The 23,234-nt window shown below is 35.2% G+C and overlaps 1 protein-coding gene across 5 annotated transcripts in view; it reads right to left on the reverse strand.

The window, feature by feature from the left end:
• Positions 1-23,234, reverse strand: part of LOC117335592 (sodium/hydrogen exchanger 10-like) — a 78,854-nt gene that overhangs the window by 47,173 nt on the left and 8,447 nt on the right. For all 5 annotated transcript variants that reach the window (XM_033895695.1, XM_033895694.1, XM_033895693.1 and 2 more), the window contains exons 2-8: positions 9,062-9,189; positions 8,203-8,463; positions 7,619-7,756; positions 7,199-7,315; positions 3,034-3,195; positions 1,170-1,278; positions 275-418 (exon numbers count right to left, since the gene is read on the reverse strand). In XM_033895695.1, coding sequence (XP_033751586.1) covers positions 275-418; positions 1,170-1,278; positions 3,034-3,195; positions 7,199-7,315; positions 7,619-7,756; positions 8,203-8,463; positions 9,062-9,188 — 1,058 coding nt within the window. In that variant the 5' untranslated portion in view covers position 9,189. The remainder of the gene's footprint in view (positions 1-274; positions 419-1,169; positions 1,279-3,033; positions 3,196-7,198; positions 7,316-7,618; positions 7,757-8,202; positions 8,464-9,061; positions 9,190-23,234) is intronic.

Below are 23,234 nucleotides of genomic sequence, written 5' to 3' on the forward strand. Positions count from 1 at the left end.
TTATGTATTTTTTAGATTAAAATATGATTATATTCTGGCATGTTTTTGATATTGTTATTTTTTATTATCATAAAAAAGACGATATAGAAGTTAGCATTCGATATTCTTGTAACTTTTTATTCATTTATTTTATGTTATTTATTCATTTCTTTTTTTTTTAATTTCTTTATTAATGTTTGTATATGTTTATATCTCAATTTTTATTATAAGAAATGCAATTATTAAATATGTTTTCTGACTTGACCACATTTTTTCCTGCATTCAAACGACTGACCTTATCACAAATATTCCAAAGTAAAGAGAAAACATGAAGAACCAGTCTTTTCCGTGAATCTCAAAAATAGCTGTTTCTGATATTACCATTCCAACAATGATAAAGATGAGTGTGTTTGCTATATAGGCCATTGTCTCCCAAAACCTGAAATAACAAGCATCAGTTTTTTTTAAGAAAAAGTCAGAACAATATTGAAACTGGAGATTACATTTGTGAATGTTAACAAAAGCATACATGTGTATATCTCCCCTTCTATCTTACATGGGGCAAAGAAGTAATTCAAACAGTGTAAACAATAAGGTTTGTTAAATTTTCTTCAATAAGAATAATGTTTTAGTAACTGGAGAAACCACAATGAACCCTTCGGCAAACGTGGGCCGAAGGCGGATACTGCTAGTATCCGCCTTCGGCCCACGTTTGCCGAAGGGTTCATTGTGGTTTCTCCAGTTACTAAAACATTATTCTTATTGTATTATATTGTATTTCCAGTACTTCTTATATATATTATGTGATTGTATTTGTGATTTTTTGTGTTTTGATAAAGGGGCGGATTGCCTCGAAAATTTAACAAACCTTATTGTTTACACTGTTTGAATTACTTCTTTGCCCCATATAATCATTACAAGTAATTCGTATCCTCCATACATTTATGTGAGGATCCAGTGTTATCTGGATTATACTGTTCATATTACTTCTTTGACCCTTATCCCCTTCTATCTTACTATATACATTGATATTTTTATTTTTTTTGCACTCCATTGACCTTTGACCTGTAGGTCAAGGTCGTACTGCACTTTGTTTCAAAAATGTATTATACAATGAACAAAAATATACTGAAAAAAAAATTCTGCATGAAATAAACATTATCATGTGGGACACACAAACATTTTACTACCTGTGTAGGAATTTCTCCACCTCCGGACTGATCATGGTACGCTGAGCATTCATAGCCACACCCAGTACAACAACGGACAGTACCCCTGAAACTCCAAGGAACACTTCACCTGGAATAAATAAACAAAAAATAATTAGACTAATTAATAGCACATATTTCTTATAAGTGAAAACAGCAAAAACTATGTTACTTTTTTTTATTGGTAATTTACATAGAAAAAAAAAACATCCATTTCCAACAAAAACTAAATTCTTCATTAAAATTTTCATTAACCATTATCATGGTTGAAACTAAATAATTTTATATACTTATGTACAGTATGTATATTTATGACCATGTCCTCATATAACAAAACAAGAGGCCCATGGGCCTTAACGGTCATCTGACTCAAAATTAAAGACCCTTATACTATTGTAGTATGCATTCTGTGTAGCGAGTAAAGTGGCACTGTTGGCCATGGTGGCCATCTTGGATTTCTGACTGACCCGATAAATAACAACACTTGGCAAGAACCATCTCAGGATCATTTCTGGTAAGTAAGAGCAGAATCACACTGGTGGAATTTGAGAAGAAGTTTTAAATAGGTGTAGTTAAGGAAGAACCATGATTGCGCAATCATGTTACAAAATAGCCACCATGGCTGCCATGTCAAAGTTTTTACGGGGCCGAAAAATAACAACACTTTGTTGCCTCTCCTTCCTTAACATCCTCACCAATTTCCAGCTCAATGGCACCAGTGGAACTGGAGAAGAAGTTTAAAATGTGTTTTTCAAGATGGCTGCCATGGCGGCCATCTTGGATTTCTGACCGACCCGAAAAATAACAACACTTGGTCAGGACCATCTCAGGATCATTTCTGGTAAGTAAGACCTGAATCCCACTGATGGTATTTGAGAAGAAGTTTGAAATAGGTGTTGTTCAGAAGAACCATGATTGCACAATCATGTTACAAAATGGCTGCCATGGCTGCCATGGCTGCCATGTCAAAGTTTTTACGAAGCCGAAAAATAGCAACACTTTATTGGCTCTCCTTCCTTAACATCCTCACCAATTTCCAGCTCAATGGCATGAGTGGCACTGGAGAAGAAGTTTAAAATGTGTTTTTCCTGATGGTTGCCATGGCGGCCATCTTGGATTTCTGACCGACCTGAAAAATAACAACACTTCCTCAGGACCATCCCAGCATCATTTCAGGCAAGTTTCAGCTCAATCTGACCAGTGGAACTTGAGAAGAAGTTTCAAATGTGTTTTCAAGATGGCGGCTGTGATGGCCATCTTGGATTTCAGACCGACCCGAAAAATAACAACACTTGGTCAGGACCATCCCAGCATCATTTCAGGCAACTTTCAGCTCAATCCCACTGGTGGAACTTGAGAAGAAGTTTGAAATGTGAAAAGTTTACGCACGGCGGACGGCGCACGACGACGGACGAAACATGATGACTATAGGTCATCCTGACCCTTCGGGTCAGATGACCTAAAAAACAAAACAAGTAACATTTTCCAAACTTAATTTAGCGCTCTACCACTATACTTTAGTGTTTCTGAGGTGGAACACAATACTTTGAATTCAATCCACAAGAGAAAACATCAGAAAATATCAAAAGTCATTAATTTTTTCAAATTAGATGAGATAACCATGATCTTACCATTCTGAAAACAAAAATATCTTTACATGACAGCAACAAATAAGAAACATTTTTCCATTGCTTTATTTGATATGACAGAGAGCCAAACAAAACATTGACTCCATGTACCAGTAATAGATTGGGTTATTGCAGGACTCATCATGCACAGGGGCTTAATGCTGCTATAGGTATGATAATTTAGATCTAAGTGTGATGGTTATGTAAACTACACTTACCCATGTAGTAGGTGATATATGTGGAGGCCAAAGTAATGGTGATCTCCGTCAGGGCATCATTGAATATCCGTGACAAACAAAACAGGGTTATTTTTGCCATCAGATATCCCCACAAAGGGCCACCTACTGCCACACGTACAAACTCCCAAACGATTTCACCACCTGTAGACAATAAATAACAAAAACATAATCAAATGTGGTCATCAAATGCTGTGGTATCAGAAAATTAATGGTTGAAGACTTATTTTCATTGATTTACTGTATAATAAAACTATGAAAATGAAATGAAAAATATGAAAAATTAAAAAAATTTAAAGCCCACTAAAATTTCATCATTCAAATGTATACATACAAATATGTATTACAAGCAGTGATGAACCAGAAAAATATAATTTATATCATATCAATTTAATCAATGTTGTATGTATTTGTTTAATGCACATTCACAAAATCATTTAATTCATTTGACAGATTTCTAATCAAAAAGTTAAATACTGATATGAAAACACAAAACTTTAAGATTTTTTCTACAGTTCTGCACAATGAAGTGGGACTTCAAAATATATATAAATTAATTAATGTCTGAGGATGGAAATGGCTGCCAGCTCTTCTAAATAAATTGGTGATATTAAAGTAGTTACAACATAAGAAGCAAATAAATATAAAATGTTGCTCGGACAAGGATACAATAATTCTCAGCAGTTACAAATGTACCTACATTTGTGTACAATGTACATAGGTAATCAAAGGGGAGACAATTACAGAACATTAATGTTACTTTACAACAGGACATATGAAAAAGCAATTAGTAATAGTAAAAAAATGATGAATCAGCATTAATAATACACCTGTATATATTTATTGTTTAACTTAAAAGAAAATGACAAGATAAAAAAAATGATATTGTTTTTAACAAGTCATTGCATTAACAGTATATAAATCAAAATTGTCCCATATTAATATGAATTATATATTCCAAATAAATGACAATAAGGAAGATCATTTTGGTTTGACTATATATAGTAATGTCTATAAAATCACAGGGTTAGGAGTAATAAAGGAGTAAGGTGAACTGAGACTCAGAAAAGGAAGAGAGAAAGATGGATTAGCAAAGGACAAAAATGAAGACTAGAAGGAAAAGGAAATAACCAGTTTCAAGGATGACTGGATAAGCAAAGAAAAAGTAAGGTTTGCAACAGGAAGCAAAAGGATGAAGCTGATATATACTAGATTATCTAATGAAATGTACATGTGTTGGTTTAGCAAAAGGTATCAGTATGGTTATTTGAGTTGATACATTGCAGTTTTTTGAAATCACAGGTCAAATTAAAGATAGATTTACCATGAAAGATAAGCTGAGAGAAATATATGTAATTCTTGAAAACAGAAAAACAAAAAATTTCAGAAAAAAATGGCAGATGGATTAAGCATTAGATTGACAATCAAAAGGAAAGAAGAACAGACAAATTAAGGGATAATCATTGATAAATGGTAGACAGATGAACAGGCAATCACTGATAGAGTGATAGCTGGAAAGAATAAACATGTAGTAAAACATGAAAATCATTACAACATCGAGCTTGTAGGATTTCACAAACCTCCTTAACTTTGAGGAGAACCTAAAAGCTAATAAAAAAGACTTAATTGAAGACATGTATTTTTTTTAAATTCGATTCTAATGCAGGTATTAAAATATGATGTAGTTTGGCTTCCAGGTTAGTAAGGAACACAAAGATAGTTGCAGAAATTTGGTAATATAGCTTAGAACTTGCTAATTTTAATGTTAGGAGATAATTAAATTACCCTAAGGATCTCAAAAAACCAGGAATACAATAGAAGGGGGAGTAATAAGTAGGGTTCTACAGGATTCTGAGCTACATAGGATCCTTACCAACTGAAACTGTGAGGAAACAAGAGGTACAATAATACAGGATGTTATCTTATAATTAATCATCGAATTAGTTACAAAGACACACTCTCCAGCAAACATTGGAAGAAACAGATTTTTCATTGAAATATTTTGACGACATTCCAGACTCATTCTCTGAATTTAAATGTTAGAAAAAAAAAGATTTCCTGATTATCCAATAACTTGATATCAATGTCTAGATATCTTTAAACATATACAAAAAACTTTGTAGCCGCATTATAAAGTATGTTATATTTTGTACTTCAGAAACTGCTAATTAAGAATTCCATTTAAAAGCCTGGTGGTCTATACTGTACTCCAAAAGATGCCACATTCCACAAAACTGAAAAGCATTAAATGACATAGAAACAATGAAACCATAGAAACACATTTCATAATCAAAAGTATCATAAGATCATAAAAAAAATTGAGGCATACAAATCATTTATGATACAACATTCAAGTATACAAAATTTTAAATGATGCCACATCGATGTTAAGTATTTAGTTTTTACCAAGAGGCTACATTTTAGTATACAGTTTTTACCATGATACCACATTTATGTAAACAGTATTGCATGTTGATGCAACATTTTTTTTAAATCTCTGATGCAGTTAAAAAAAAAAACAGCAATGGTCATAACTCCACACTGAGTTGAACAGTACTGCCAGTGATACCATATCCAAATACTAAGGATCGATCATGCCATATTACAAAATATGGCAAAACAGTTATGATTGACAATTGAAATAATTTGATTATAAAAGTGATGCAACATTTATGTTAACAGAATTGACAGTGATGTCACGATGATGTTTGCAGAATTGACAGTGATGTCACAATGATGTTTGCAGAATTGACAGAGATGCCACAAAGATGTTTGCAGAATTGACAGTAATGCAATAAAGATGTTTGCAGAATTGACAGTGATGCCACGATGATGTTTGCAGAATTGACAGTGATGCCACATTGATGTCTACAAGAATGACAATGATGCCACATTAATGCAAACAAAATCAAAAGTGATGCCACATTGATACCTGCAAAAATGATTGATGCCACACAAATGCAAACAAAATCAACATCAATGCCACATTAATGCATGCACAATTGACAGTGATGCCACATTGATATATTCAGAATTGACAGCGATGCCACATTGATGTATTCACAAATAACAGTTATGCCGCATTGATGTATTCACAAATAACAGTTATGCCACATTGATGTATTCACAAATAACAGTTATGCCACATTAATGAATTCACAAATAACAGTGGTGTCACATTGATATATTCAGAATTGACAGTTATGCCACATTGATATATTCAGAATTGACAGTAATGTCACATTGATATATTCAGAATTGACAGTTATGCCACATTGATGTATTCATAATTGAAAGTGATGCCACATTGATGTATTCAGAAATAACAGTGGTGCCACATTGATATATGCAGAATTGAAAGTGATGCCACATTGATTTAAATAGCATTAATAGTTATTCTACATTGATGAAGAAAGCATTGGCATATGTGCCATATTGAATTATAAAGCTTAACAGTAAGATGCCACATATTTATTCGGCATTGAGAGTAATGTCATACTAAAAGAATTATAGATCTGATAATTCAAGAATACAGCATTATAAGATAGGGAGGTCACTATGAAGAATACAGATTGCGCGTGAGCCCACATTTGATAAAGAACTTTACTGCAACTAGATAGGCCACCATGAAGAATACAGCATTGATAGTAAGGCCACATTGAAATATATTACATTGGTAGTAATTAATGCTACATTTATGCATAATAAAAGCATACGTGATGCCGCATTATTACAGCATTGATGCACGCCACATTGATGTATACAGCACTGATTCTCAGATCACCGTGAAGACTACTACACGGACACAACTGTGCTAACATCATATCTAGTTAGATCATTAATAGTGATGCCATGTAAATACTGATGCCACATTAATAGTGATGCCACATTAATAGTGATGCCAAGTTAATAGTGATTCCACGTGAATAGTTATGCCACATACATATTGATGCCAAGTTAATAGTTATGCCACATACATATTGATGCCAAGTTAATAGTGATGCCACATTAATAGTGGTGCCACATTAAACAATAGAGCACTAACACTGGTTAAGTATAGTAAAGCATCGTGTGCAATATCACTATACACAGTGTTGTTAATTAATCATATAATATTCTGATATATATTTCTGATTATAAACATTACCATCTATTTCTCCCCCTGAGGTTGAAAGCTTCAAAAATATCTGGAAGAAGACAATGGCTGCTCCATCGTTCAGTAGTGATTCCCCTTCTATTACCATAGCCAGTTTTTTAGATGCTCCTGTTGAAAAGGGGAAGTTAATTACACAATCTTGTATTTCAACATCACAAGTTAAATTTTCTATCATAATTAAAACCTATCTCAATGAAACAACTGACCATTAACATTGTACAAACTGACCAAGATTACCAGTGTGGATAACAACCAAGATTGTTTCTATATCATTGTGAGAAATGTTATGTAAAGTACAATACAAACTATGGACTTCATTTTGTTACCACACAAAAGTAAAGAAGTTTGAATAAGCTGTTTATAACTGAATAAGGATGATTGCTTCATTTATACAACAAAATGTTAGCTTACCTAAATCTCTGAGCAAAGCCACAACTGCTACTGGATCTGTGGCACTGAGTATAGCACCAAACATCATCCCTGTATTCCAATCCCAGTTGTAGGTGAAGAGGTAGCGAGCCAGGATACAGGTAAACAGTGATGCCAGGGCTGTAACACAGAATACAGGTTAAAAATTATGTCAGGGCTGTAACACAGAATACAGGTTAAAAATTATGTCAGGACTGTAACACAGTATACAGGTAAAAATGACGCCATGACTGTAACACAAAATACAGGTAAAAGGGATGTCAGGGCCGTAATACATCTTAGTTAAATCTGTGTCCTTATTAATAATTTAACAGTTTCATATCTTTTCATACAGATTTTCCCCCCATAAAGAATAAAAATTAAACAATGCATAATTAAACTAATCCAAAAGAAAATGTCACTTATGTTAAGTATTTCCCTGAGATTTCTTGAGACTCTCTGCAACTAATTAAGTTTGAAAAAACAACAAAGACATAAAAACAAAAAGATGTACATGAAAGTTACCTATTAATATTAGTAATTTGAAATGTTCTTTCAAGAAGAATTTTCATTCATATGCTACTTACCTAGACCAGGTATAGCTAGCAGGACAACTTGAATAAAAGTCTTCAAAAAAGTGTGCACCTCCATAGCAAAGGCTGATTCAAAGATGAGTACAGGAAGAAATATGTTGAGTAAGAGATGAGGGTCAATGTTGACTACACTGGCATACTCGTGTATGCTTTTGTTTTGTCCAGATAGGAGTCCAAACAATACTCCCAGTACAAGGAGTACCACTGTGTAAGGCATTCGAAGGTTGAGACTCTGGATAACTCTTCGGACCAGAACTAAATGGAAAGTATAAAAGGGAGACAACTCAATTTATTGAAAATGATAATCAAAACTATAAAAGTGTATGAGCTCAGGAAAAATTTCAATTAAAAAAAAGTTTGCGGCTGGTTATTATTTTGGAAAAATCACAAAGCATATGGGTTGTTTTTATCATATTATCAGACTTTATGTTAAAGACTTATTTCAAAATCAATAAAAGTCAGTAAAAAAGACACTAGATTAACATGTTTATATAATTTCAGAATATAAAGTAAATTCTTCATAACAATTTTTCAGACAATAAAATTATATTTCGTGTTAAGACTAGGTACTTAAAATAAAATTTTACAGTATTTTTTCTATCTGGACTGGAGGGGAGACAACCACATGGTAATATATATGCGGTTATCTCCCCTACGATGTGTGACATTGGAGAAAATTATGGGGGTATTGTTTGCAGATAAATCATAGTTGATATCATTAACATTAAGTAGAAATGATATGAATACAGTAAATGACAAATCAGGTTTAAATGCAATCACGTTTACTGTAGGGGAGACAACCACAGTCAATCCTGACTGAATATGGAACGTTATCATCATTGATTAAGCCTACCTCCGACTGCACAACTGCAGAATATGAAGAAAATAATGGCAGACTCATGTTCAACAACGTGATACTTTTTGAGGTGGTCTGTAACATTGCTATGGCCTATTGTCGTTGGTTCTACAGTGGAGTTCATTCTGAAACAAATGTAACAAATATATTACTAATCATTTTCATAATGAAAGTAATATCCGGAAGTTGTCTGCATCGCCATATTGGTCACCATGTGACGTCATAGTGACGTAATGTTTTGTTAACGTCTGACGGACTTGGTTCGTAACTTTGTGACAGAATGATTTTTTAAACTGACGTGATAGTAATTTATCGCACTTTGGTCTCAGCCATGTGCAAATATTTATTTGCCAATAAATAAATAAAATGAACTTAATTTTGGCCTAAATGAAAAGAAAAGAAAGAATCACACGAATAAAACATCCATTAATAAATCGGCCTTGTCTCAGTGTGTAAATCTTCAAATATTGATTAAAGATCAATGCAATTAATTGTTCTTTACACATTGTAGGCTGGAATTCAGCATCCCAGATTAGTTATTACGTGTGAAAAGTCTTCAAATCACAGTCACCGAAGTCAAAACAAACTGCGACTTCGATTGGCTTGATTAGATTGTACCAAAACCATCGGGTTTATTTATTTATTAGGGCTTTTCACCAAAAGTGGTGAAAAGACCTATTGTTTCTGTTCTGTTTATTATTATTATTATTATTATTATTATTATTATTATTATTATTCTTCTTCTGCATTTTATTTTGTCACACAAATTGTGGGAAAATGGTAAAAGGTATGCCAAGTCAGTTATGCCTATTGTATATGGCATGAGTTGAAGGGGTGACAGCAACATCTTCAAGTAGGTCAAGAAACCAAGATGGCCGCCATGACGTCATATCTCATTTTGCTTAAGTGGCCATAGCTCCAAAACGGTAACAGTTAAAATAATTTCAAAGATATATTATTGTAGGACTAATCAGGGGCCAACTTTTAATAATGCATTGTTTTGAGGTCAGAGGTCAAATGAAAAAGCTCGCCTGAGGGTCAAGTTAGTCTATTTTTAGAAAATCTTCATTTTTCCTTCTTTTTCAAAAATTCTTTCGAAATATGATACAGATTGTCATTCTAATGAATTTGACGTTTTCAGTTTTTCTGTGACACATACGGTTTCTGTTGTACGCCATTTTGAATTTCCCCCTATATATTTCAATAGAAAAGTGTGTACATTTCAAACTTCTTCTCAAGTTCCACCTGTGGTATTCAGCTCAATCTTAGCTGAAATAATCCTTGGATTGTCCTGGCCAAGTTATGTTATTTTTTAAGTTGGTTTGAAATTCAAGATGGCCGCCATGACGTCATGTATTGAAAAGTTTAAAATGGCCATAACTCTAAAAGTATTCATTTTACAAAGGTCATGTAATAATGTTATTTGTAGATTATGACTAGCGCTAACTTTTACTCACCAAAAGTTTTAAGGTCAGAGGTCAAATAAAAGAGTTCGCTATGGGGTTAAATTAGTCCATTTTTAGAAAATCTTCATTTTTCAATCTTTTTCCAAAAAAAGTTCTTAGTATGATGTAGAATGTCATTCTGATAAATTTGACCTTTTCAGTTTTTCTGTGACACATACGGTTTCCGGTATACGCCATTTTGAATTTCCACTATATATTCTATATTAAAAATAGTTTTACATTTTAAACTTCTTCTCAAGTTCCACCTGTGGTATTTAGCTCAATCTTAGCTGAAATAATCCTTGGATTGTCCTGGCCAAGTTATGTTATTTTTTAAGTTGATTTGAAATCCAAGATGGCCGCCATGACGTCATGTATTAAAAAGCTTAAAATGCCCATAATTAAAAAAGTATTCATTTTGCAGGGGTCAGGTAATTATGTTATTTGTAGTTAAAGGCTGGCTCTAGCTTTTACTCACTAAAAGTTTTAGGGTCAGAGGTCAAATAAAAGCGTTCGCTATGGGGTCAAATAAGTCTATTTTTAGAAAATTTTCATTTTTTAATCTTTTTCCAAAAAAAGAAATTTAAGTATGATTCAAAATGTTATTCTGATGATTTTCATGTTTTTTGGTGTTTCGGTAACGTTTACCATTAACGCGGAACGCCATTTTGAATTAATTTGGCATCAGATATATAACGGCATCTGAGATATAACGTTAGTTGGACGAGGGGAGATAACTCGTACAAGGCTGTACGAGTTACCTCCCCTCGTCCAACATTTGTTGAAACGTTTTATTTCAGATGCCAGATTAATTCAAAAACTAGAATGTGGATGACCTATCAAGTGTTCTAAAATAGTTTTTTATGTTTGGAAATACCAAGCCTTTAGGTCATTTATGCTAAATAGTGAAAAGCCCGTCAAATTGTTCCGAAACAATTTCTAGTTTTTTTTTGTTTTTTTTTATTTAGACATGCCTTTTATCTAACGGCGGTCCATATCTCTACATTTTAAGAAAGAAAATGTCCATTTAAGACATTTCACATGGTGTAATTGTGTTTAATAGATAAACTTATCTATTTAAAAAAAATATACTTGTATGTTTCAAGTCATTTTACTTTTTCCACGAAATATGAGGAACTGGCACAAATCGTCAACCGACATGATACACAATACCTATATTCTTAATGAAGTTGTAAGTTGATTTTTTATGTTCACAGTGAGTTCACACTAGCATGGTACCGATCGATAAATTAATGTGTTTGAAGGAAAGAAACCATACTGAAATAAGAAAATTCGAATAAACTACGTAGACTTACTTTTAAACACGATATATCCGGATATGATGAAAACCATCCACGTGTACAATAACTATAACACTGTAATATATTATTATCAAAATTCAGAAAACACGATGGGCCCCTGGTGATAAATGACGTAACCTTCGAGACCTACTGACCTAACAACTTAATCTTAACTTTCCCATCCTCACGTGCTAAGTCTCCGTTGCTGTAAATCTATTTCACGAGACGCATTCAAGGGTACAGATCAGTGTACACCAATCACGACTCCTTGCCATGGGAGCCTGTCGTTGACTTGTGCCTGGTATTATATCATTGGTGGTGTGTGGAAGTTGCGGATAATTTGTTTTTAAACCATCTGTGCGTCCGTACTCAGATGAACTTGTGGGATGAATTCGCTGTACCTCAGTAAGACAATAGAATACAACCCAAGTCAAACCCGTCCGTACGCCTGTTTGATAAAGGTGATAGTTTCAATGTCAGTTTGTCCGTATTTCTGTCTAATCAGATGTGGCTGATTTCATTATTCGTCCGTCAGTCTTTCGGTTTGTCAAGTGGAGTAAACTACTACGTGTGAAGATTGTGACGACCATTGTCAGTCATCCTTCATATCTTAGTGAAAGGCAGAAAGCGGTTGCAATCAATGTCCGTCTGTCCATATTTTCTGTCCGTCTTGTGCAATGAAGGTGACAATATCATTGGCCATCCGTCCGTTATTGCCTGGAACGATAGTGCTAACCAGTAGTGATATTTCATTGATAAGATCACACGAGATCTGTTGGTACATTATTAATAAATTTCGGCGATAAATTGCACGCCGTTTGAATAATTTAGTGACATCACACCTAATTAGGGTTTGTCACACGCGAGGCCACACGTGAGACAATGATTGTCCGTTTCGGTGATGCGTACTTCCTTCAGGGAATTGTCATTTTTCATGACCTAACCCTCAACGACAACTCGTAGATGTGTGAGGTGCAAAACATTGATTGTACTACTTCACTTCACATGTTACAGCAGTTTATTGTGAAATATTAATAAAAATCAGATTTTAAACTTAATCTGGTTTTCTTCCACTTCATGTTTCCCAAGACACACCTGTTAAAATCGGTATCGATTTAATACAGAACTGTGTAGTAACAGTATTTCTGTAGGTCACACGTGCTGTAGACTTCACAGGTAAATTTTTTGTGATAACATGAATGGATGGTACATTGTACATCGCCGGAAGAAACAAACTACATTAAGATTGTATTACTGTGGTTTATTTAGGGCCATGGTCGAGAGAATTATCTCCCTTGTTCGCCTGAAATATACGAAAATACGCACCGTATAACCTTGATTTCCTATTATTTTGATTTCGTAGAACTTTAATTTCACATAACCTTAGTTCTGCAGTATTCCCTGAAACGTTTTCTGGTACAACGGATATTCAAATAAATGAATACGTTGTACGTACTAGCTAATAAATTAGAATGATGTTTTCTGGTGTAACCTTTTTAAGGGGTGGGGAGGGGGGGGGGGGGGGAGCGGTTGACTGCTAAAACATCAGAGGAAAAATTATTTTTATTAAATTTTAAACACGTACGGATATATATTTTGAATGCTAATATATTAAGCGGACTGCAGCAAAAGATTTGGTAAGAATATTCTTTTATGCACTGGACAAAACGATATTTTAATGTTTTCGAAAGTACCAAGTGACCCTCTTTGTAAGAACTGGTGACGCCTGAGGTGCAAAGGTCTCACTTGGCACGACGCAAGCAAATTGACAGTGACAGTTAAAACCAAGAGCCACATCAAACAGGTTTATTTCACTGCACGTGACCTGGCCACCGGCACGTGACCTGACCACTGTACCCAAACTGGCCGCTCTAGGCCGTTCTTTTTAAGTACGTAAATAACAGCACGTTTTTAATGTACACGCGGTCTATCATTTTTCGGATTAAATAGATTATATCATACGGTTGTCACAAGATTTATCAAATCAAAGGTCTCGGTGTAAAGCTGGATGTGGTATGTTTATCATTGGGCTATATTTCTGGTTAAGTACCGATTGGTCGAAACATTCAGATTATTTTGTAACTGATTGATCGAAACATTCAGATTGTAACTGATTGATCGAAACAGTCAGATTGTGACCGATTGGTCGAAACATTCAAATCGTAACCGATTGGTCGAAACAATCAGATTATAACCGGCCGTTTTGTAAAAGCAGTCAGATTGTAACCGAATGGTCGAAACACTAAGATTGTGACCGATTGGTCGAAACACTAAGATTGTGACCGATTGGTCGAAACACTAAGATTGTGACAGATTGGTCGAAACAGTAAGATTGTGACCGATTGGTAGAAACAGATACAAAGTGTATATCATAACCGATTCGTCGAAACAGATATATTATCAACGTTTGGCCGAAACAGACAGATCATCATCGATTGGTCAAAAAAGTCAGATTATCACCGATAGGCCGAAACAGTCAGATTGTAACGGATTGGTCAAAATAGACAGAAAGTCACCAGTTGGTTAAAACAGACTGATTGTCCCCAATATAACGTAACAGCCTGATCGTAATGTAACACTGTATCAACGCCGGTCTACATCCACAGCAGGTATTAAGCCTTTGATGCTCAGTGAAGGGCAAGGGGAAATATCTAGGAAAGAAATTTACATGAAAAATCCATTGAGGATAATACCAGGATTTTCGGAAAGTTATACCAAATGCAGACAATGTCACGTTTTCAAAATGGGAAAAGGGGTAATAACAACGGAACCATCAGGACTTCCTTATTATTATCTTTATCTTAACTCAGTGAAAGGTTATGTCAGAATATATTGTGAAATAAAAACTGTGTGTGGTCTTACTTTTGAAAAAGATACATTGAGGGATAAGACGTACCGGGTTTTTTTGGAAGTTAGACTAAATGCAGGGAATGTCACGTTTTCAAAATGAGAAACGGGGTTGTAACTGCGGAAGATTCCTATTTCCCAACGAGATCCTGATAAGGACACGAACGTCGTTGTCTTCATTATTTTTGCTTTAGCTCCACACGGGTATTGCAGTGATGTCAGAACATATTGTGAAATAAAAAAAAACCTGTGTGTGGTCTTAATGACGAACCCGGGACGTTGTATTGGAAGGGGAGCGGATTTTGATTGTTATCTAACGAAAAAAAAGGCTTATAAGAAGACGCCCAATAAAACTCGATTTCACGATGTCTGTGACAAACTGTACAGCCTAATGTTATATAGCCTCCAATAAGGTCGGTTTTATTTTCGGTCGATTAGATCAGGTCATGATCCCGCTAAATTAAATTGTTATATTATGGCACCGTTAAGGGTGTCATAATATATCAACATCTCATAAAATTCCTTTTGGCGCGATGTAGCTTGTAATATACATATACATTTCTAACGACAAAGTGATGTTTTTTCCCCGTTTAATCGACGCTCTAGTGAAAACCATTCGATAAGAAATTGTTTGTTTGTTTGTTTGGGTTTTTTACTCCTACACGAGATACTACATTCTCGTAAACACGTATACCGATAATAATCGGCCCCTAGATATGAGACAACTATAGGAATGCTTGATTTGTTATAAATTGCCTCCTTTTTACAAAGTACCATTTGAGAGAGACTATGAATTGTTATTTCTCGAGAAACAACACTGACATATCGCCTACTTTAGCTACGCTGTCTAAAAATAAACATTTAAATGATTTGTGAGACAATATTGAAAACAGATACACATATAGTCCTACATAGTCCATCCCAGAGAAGTCCGCTTTATCCTCGGCATCATCTTCAAGACAATTTATAAAATGTCAGAAGACGAATGCCATTTTACCAATCAGCTGTCACGTGTGCGCCGGACTGCAGCAAAGTGATTTGTCTACATCTCTGTATGTCAAATCCCTGCTTACATCGGCTTATCCTGTCTCTACAACCATAACTTGTCATGATTTATATTCGGGTCACAGATGTAGTATATACTGTTGAACTGCCGGTCAGTATACTATAGAACTAGTTATTGTGTATTCTGAACCTTATGATACCGGTCAAACCCACAGGGGCTTGGCACAAATCCCCAGCCATGCCAGCGGTCTATATATTCGTATACACCATGAGGGAGGAGAATTTGCGCCAAGTCCCTGTGGCTAAAACACTTTCCAACTCCTGGACCACATATATATATACATGAATATGAAGAACTGGTTAGTTGCTTAGTGGGTTTTTTTTGTGTGTATTTATTTTCAGTTTGCTTTTGTAAATTGTTTTTTGTTATCAAATATCAACAACAAAAACAAAACAAAAAACAAAAAAAACAAAAAAATGGAAAGTGATTTGATGTTGTGGATAATGCACTTCCTTCGGTATCTTAACATTTGTTTTAACTGTTTTCCATTCTTTTGGCCCCTAACAACACAGACGTGACGGGGATCCAAGGAGGACGAAGGACAGTCCTTGTTGGTATGGAGGCATATTTTACTGTAATTTCGTGTCAAAGACAAATTGGCATGACATCTTCTCCGGTCCATGTAATTATAATTAATATAATGTCCGGGAGCAGCGTAACAAACAATAAAGCTAAACTACATAGTAAGCTAACTGTGTATAATATACATTTAGAAATATTTTCTTTTCTATTCTATTAACAACACGTTTGGTTGTTTGTTCGTTTGATCACCCCTTGAACGGCCATGGTCATTTTGAGGCGGGTCTCCTTGTAGTAGTTAGTGACTACCTCACTGAACAACATACGGGAGGCCTGTCGTATGTCTTCCAGAGCAGTAAGGGTAAAGTGTCTTGCCCAAGGACACAACCGTGGCACGACAGTACTGACCGACTTGTTTCTCAGCTTCCTGAGAAACACAGACAAAAGCTTTTGGACATGCTATGGCAACTTCAAATACCAGAAACTAAAGAAAAACATTAAAATATAATTATATACATATAAATAACATACATGTCATATTGATATGACGATAGGTAACTTTATGTTTATATCATATAATTATACATGCATATCATTCGTACATCGTGTATATGTATACACATACAATACAGCGGTATGATGTATCATTTAGATTTAGACTGTATAAATCTATTAAGTATCAGAGAGGGCCTGGATAAACTAAATGCACCTGTCCACAGAATAAATTGCCTTTATTATGGTAAAGATAATTTTGTTTTAACTGGTGGAGGGGGAGAATTAGGTAACTATGAGGGGATCCACCTGTATTTTTCTTGCTTTTTGTTTGTTCATTGTTTTCTTAATTAAATATCATTGTAACTCAGTGATTCCATCTTTTATAACCGGAAGTGGTCGAAAGGTCACCGCGAAAAGTTTTTTTCATAAATTGATGCTATCGATCTCTTTCTTTCTCCCTTTCTCTCTTTCTCCCTTTCTCCCCTTCCTCTATCTCTCATCTAGCATTTGATACCACCCGAGTGTCTATATCCTGAAAATAGCCCCAATAATGACAATGCCGCGAGTACATACCAAAAACAGGTAAACCGAGGTAAAAAATGACATGTTGGGACATAATTCAAGAAAACGTCATTATTTAATGATCTAATAAATATTAATGCATTTGGTAATAGCTGATATTTTCTTTCCAGCAATACCACATTTAATAATAATGAGTGTCAATGAGGCTCCTGAAGAGGGTGTCAGCATGATTAATTCGACGTCGGAAAGACTTCAGTACAAGAGTTTCCGAACACCTAGTTCATTCGTAATAAGGTCACTATAAACATTTAAATAATTCTCATTTGGTTTTACATATAAAAGATGCTATTTGAATTTAAAATAAGTAGGAAGATTGCTTTCTCCATCTCCACATTTACCTAGTAGGTAATTAATTTGTTTCTTTTTTCTTTTCTTTACGTGTTAACTATTAGGATGGTCTGGTATTACGTTATACAAGCTACCTCAAACTTACGTTATATAAGCTACCTCAAACTTACGTTATACAAGCTACCTCAAACTTACGTTATATAAGCTACCTCAAACTTACGTTATATAAGTTACCTCAAACTTACGTTATACAAGCTACCTCAAACTTACGTTATACAAGCTACCTCAAACTTACGTTATATAAGCTACCTCAAACTTACGTTATATAAGCTACCTCAAACTTACGTTATACAAGCTACCTCAAACTTACGTTATATAAGTTACCTCAAACTTACGTTATATATGCTACCTCAAACTTACGAAGCTACCTCAAACTTACGTTATATAAGCTACCTCAAACTTACGTTATATAAGCTACCTCAAACTTACGTTATATAAGCTACCTCAAACTATTGTCATTCTTGTATTGAAGTGTATCGTAGAGGATCGGAAATTACAAGTCTAACTCTAATTAGATTAATCTCAATCCAGACCATATCAAAACTATCAAGCTTATTGTGAATTCTAAAACACTAGATTTTTCATTGAACGCGAGTTGAAAATCCCAATAAAATACGATAACCTTAGTATATCATGTGCATTTCTATATGGTTCTTCTGTCATTGTAAATGAACAGTTGTTTATTTATGTTAATAGAGCTTTTGTAGTGAGCTAATGCTTTGATATTGTATAACATTACATTTTCGTGGGAACTTTCGTTCGCGGTTTCAAGCTAACAGATATTTTCGTGGTACATACCACGGTGTATGTCCAATATAAACATCCAGTGTTCCAGTATTGCGACAAATGTCGTTAGATTTATTTTCCTGGTTCCTTGTCTGTCTCGCTACCAACCGTCTCGTTACCAACCGTCTCGCTACCAACCGCCATGCGATCCCAACTGTCATGCTACCAACGTTAACCATCTCGCTATCAACCGTCACGCTACCCTCACCGTCTCCCTACCAACCGTATCGATATCAACCCTCTCGCTACCAACCGTCACGCTACCAACCGTCACGCTACCCTCACCGTCTCCCTACCAGTCGTATCGATATCAACCCTCTCGCTACCAACCGTCACGCTACCAACCGTCACGCTACCCTCACCGTCTCCCTACCAGTCGTATCGATATCAACCCTCTCGCTACCAACCGTCACGCTACCAACCGTCACGCTACCCTCACCGTCTCCCTACCAGTCGTATCGATATCAACCCTCTCGCTACCAACCGTCACGCTACCCTCACCGTCTCCCTACCAACCGTCTCGCTACAAACTCGCTATATATATAGAGAGAGAATCTTAAAATGAGTTTTCATTTCACATGAGACTTTATGAAACGAGTCTTAGGGGTTTATAAAATCGCATATTAGATGAAATTAGGTACTTTTTATCGCACAACTCTACATTTTGACTGGTTTTAAAGTCAACATGTCGAGGGCAAAACCAAACTGAGGCAGCCATTTTGTTGCGCCATGTATGGTTCATGATGTAACTGTAACGTCATTGTCCATTTTATGACGTCACAATCGATTTCTAACTTCGCAGCCAATGAAAATCACCCCAGGGTATATTACACTATTGAAATACACGCAAAATAATTACATGAACAATTCCTTGGATAATAACCGATTATGTGAACTTATAAGCTTCGCACTATAAGGTACATGTGAATGCTAGTGTACTTGTCGTAAAACAGATTGTTACTTTATCCACTCCAAGCAGTCCACTGGCAATCATATAACCTATAGGGTAATGTCAGTTAATGTGTATTCACTGTATATTATCGGGCAATTTCCATTTGTAACGACAAGGTGATATTTAAAGCTACCAGAAATCAACGGCAACATTTAATGAGACATAAGTAATCGCACCTTAATAGAATGTATGCATTTCAAGAGTTTTTATGAACCTGATGTTGCATAATAATATGGACAGGCATTTCGTTTTGCCCGTATAAAGTATAATGTCGTTTTAAATGTTTACCGTCTATTATTCATTGGTAATGTCTATGAGCATGGCTACCAATTAATATACGCCTACAGTTATCACGACGAATGGTCTTATGACTTACATGTATATAATGCTCTTGCCCGAATTCAGAATGTTCTTGAGCTTTTGTTTTAAATGCCATCGGACTTATTCTACAGTATTAATCCTGACATGGAATTCAGACCAAAACGTAGTTAGCACTATGACATGCCGTATAATCATAAAAACACCCACTTGACTCTATTCTGTGACCACTGTTTCTGCTTTGCGGCTTTGACATGGCAATACAGTTTCGAAAACATATCGATATATAAACATTAAACTATCCATAGATTAGCCTAGACAGGGATATATGACGGACGAACCGACGGATGGATCGAGTTCAGTCCCACGGTTTCACTGGAGAGGACAGAAGAGGAGAAGTGAGTTGATATTAGAGGGAACATCCGAAACGCTTGAAGCATTTCTAAAACTAAAAGTTAAAAACTTCCTGAAATGACAATAAATGTTTTAGTCTGGATTACTGGCCTTCAATTTCTCTCCGCTAGGCGGCGCTCATGTTTTTCGAAGCATAACCTAGCGGAGAGTTAAAAAAGTACTACACAACCGTGTCTCTAAAGCATTCAAAAGTATGATCGGTTTCTCCTGTTGCTTTTTGACCTCCAATCTATATTCAGATATTTCAAGTACCAATTTAATTAAGATAGAAAGTATTTAAATAATAAGCATACTGTTAGGTTACTACACATACTTAATTAAAGATCAAAATTTTGACCTTTTGCGTGTATTTGCTTTTACATAATTACAATCTCTCCCAGAATGCATCGTGGTTTTCTCTATTCGTGACGTAGTGTAGCGCAGAGAACCATGGGACTGGTTAACATAACACCGTCACAATAAAGGGAGATAATTGAAATAAGAGGAGGAATAATTTTCCAGGCCGTCCCCGTCACTATTCGGTGATAATGGGGGGCGTGTCGCTCGCTAGCTGGTACGCAATAATTGCATGTTTATTACGTGAGAAGCCACGCCCCCTCACTTTGATGTGTCAGGTCTCCTTGGACGATGATTTGAACTTGGCGATACATGTATTAAGGTGGTGTCCGCCGATGATGGGGGTCTATCTTAGGTCATTTTTAAGTATCATCACATTGCAAAGTCATAATCTAGACATGGTCACATGCACTGTAGTGACAATGGCATTCCTATTAAAGCTGCTCATTTACCAGTTAACTTTTTGGGGATTTTTTTTCGCTTGGTCGATCGCTAAACTATAAGACTAAAATAGAGCGTGTAAAAGTAGTCAGTTAGTAGAAAGAAAATGACGAAACAGATTGTTTTCAGTTTTCCCTTGCCCTCCAAACAATAGAATACAAAAGAAAATCCCAGTAATTCTGCAGGGATTTATAAAGATTAGAAATCCCAGTCAACATGTAGTGTAACAAGTAACAATTGTATCATATACGACCTAGAATGTTATATTATAGCCCAGACACGAGAATTTATTTACTAGTCCCACTGGTCTCGGCGAACGACTATTATATATAACTAGATTCTTGGGATTTCCAGGACGTTGCTCAAATTCGAACCATTATTTATCTTCTCCTCTCGAGTCTGATCAGGTCATAACAAAAATCATCGTAAATGACAACAGCTATATAATAGGAAGAGGTTATCAGAAATAAAAAAAAAAAATAAAAAATAATGCCAACCTAATATGGAAATCGCGATTCCAACTCAAAATCGATAAAACTAGAATGAAATATAAACAGTAATATGAATTCGAATGGAGAGTCGTGTACAAGGAGTTAAGGTGCTCCGGTAGACCTTAGCTGTTAATAGGACGTTAAACAAAATAAACCAAACCAAACCAAACCAAACCAAACCAAATGCTCCGGTAGAGAAACCGTTAACAATAAGGGAATTGAAATAATCACGTTTATAACACAGCTTAGTTGTAATCTTTCACTGTTTGTTACGTTATACAGATAATGGAAGTAAAAGTTGGGATAAGCTGAGGAGTCTGTATAAATAGCTTTAGTGGTGGAGACCATCCCGTAATGTCGGCTTCATCCTGGACATTCCTCTTACATTGTTCTTAAACTACAATGGCCGATGTTAAATACCATGCCACATGTTCAAATGTTGTCCTTCAGAGTCTCCTTATTATTAGATTAGTATAAGAGTACTCAAGCCGACAGAATAAAACAAATCTTAAAGGCAGATGACATCTGTATACTGTAGAAGTTTATATATAAATTGTCTTACGTTTTGAACCGAAACGGATGGCTCTTCATTTCAGGTTTTTGTTAGGTACTTTTAAGACAAGTTTGATTGCATACTAAATTGTGTTAACTGTGGCTTAGTAGACGAGACCATAACACTGAAACAATAAACTTTGAAACTTTGTTGAAGTTATATATAATTATTTAGGATTGCCTGTGTTAACTGTGAATGAAAGTACCTCGCTATGGAAACGCTTGGAATAAAGAAACGCTTATGCACAGTGACTAACGAAATCTGTTTAAGGAACATGTTTAGAGGCAGAAATATAAATCTAGTTTTCTCATTGCACAAATGTTCTGTTCATATCCTTACTGTACAATGCATTGCCTTGTCAAGCTTGACCAAGTCGTGATAAATAAGCTTCGTGTGTTAGTTCACTCGACCGTGTCGTAATAATAATTAATTATGCCATTCATCGCTGAATCAATGTCCACTCCTACCTCCGACAGGTCGGGGAATGAAAATACCATAGGATGCTATGATCCTTTCGAAGCATCACAACACAGCCTCAACCACCGATTCCAACTCCCTGCAGAATTGGTGATTTTATTTAGTGTCCTCATTTTCTCTCTCTTTTAGATAGTTTATAAACCAAAAATGCGCCTCGCATTGTAATATCAAGATTAAAGCACATAAAGAGTTATGTTTACTAGATGTCCCATACAGAAGTCTAAAGGTAATCTTTCCTAATTATCTAGATGGCAACGTTGTTTGAGTATTTTCTTGACTGTCCACGAGGTTTTTTTTTCTTATGCGGCAAGATCGAACAATACTTCCACAAGTTCGGATCATACAGCCATTCACAAATAGGATTTTTTTGGATCAATGAACTTTAATTGTTTTTTTTTAAAACAAAGAAATGAATTCATTACCTAAATTTAATTGTTTTTAGTCACTTCCTATCAGTAAGGATCTTGGTCAATTGAGATTTTGATAGCCTAAGCTAGTGTTAGCCACGCCCTTCATTTTAGAGCTATACTCACCATATGTGCGAAACATGTTGGGTGACAGATGTGACCCAGTTATTCCACTTCTACGTTCAAATAGTCAGTTCTTTAAACATTGATACGTTTAGTTTATATGTAAATGATGGTGTAAACATCTCTTACACCTATTTTTATATAACAATATTTTTTGATAACGCATACCACCAAATATTTACCTTTTCAATCACAGGGACACACTTGCCTACCTGGAAGTGCAAGTACAATTTGTAGTACATTTTTATTGACATGGAAGCTTCTTAAAG

Source organism: Pecten maximus, chromosome 10, assembly GCF_902652985.1.
Source record: "Pecten maximus chromosome 10, xPecMax1.1, whole genome shotgun sequence".
Lineage (NCBI taxonomy): Eukaryota > Metazoa > Mollusca > Bivalvia > Pectinida > Pectinidae > Pecten > Pecten maximus.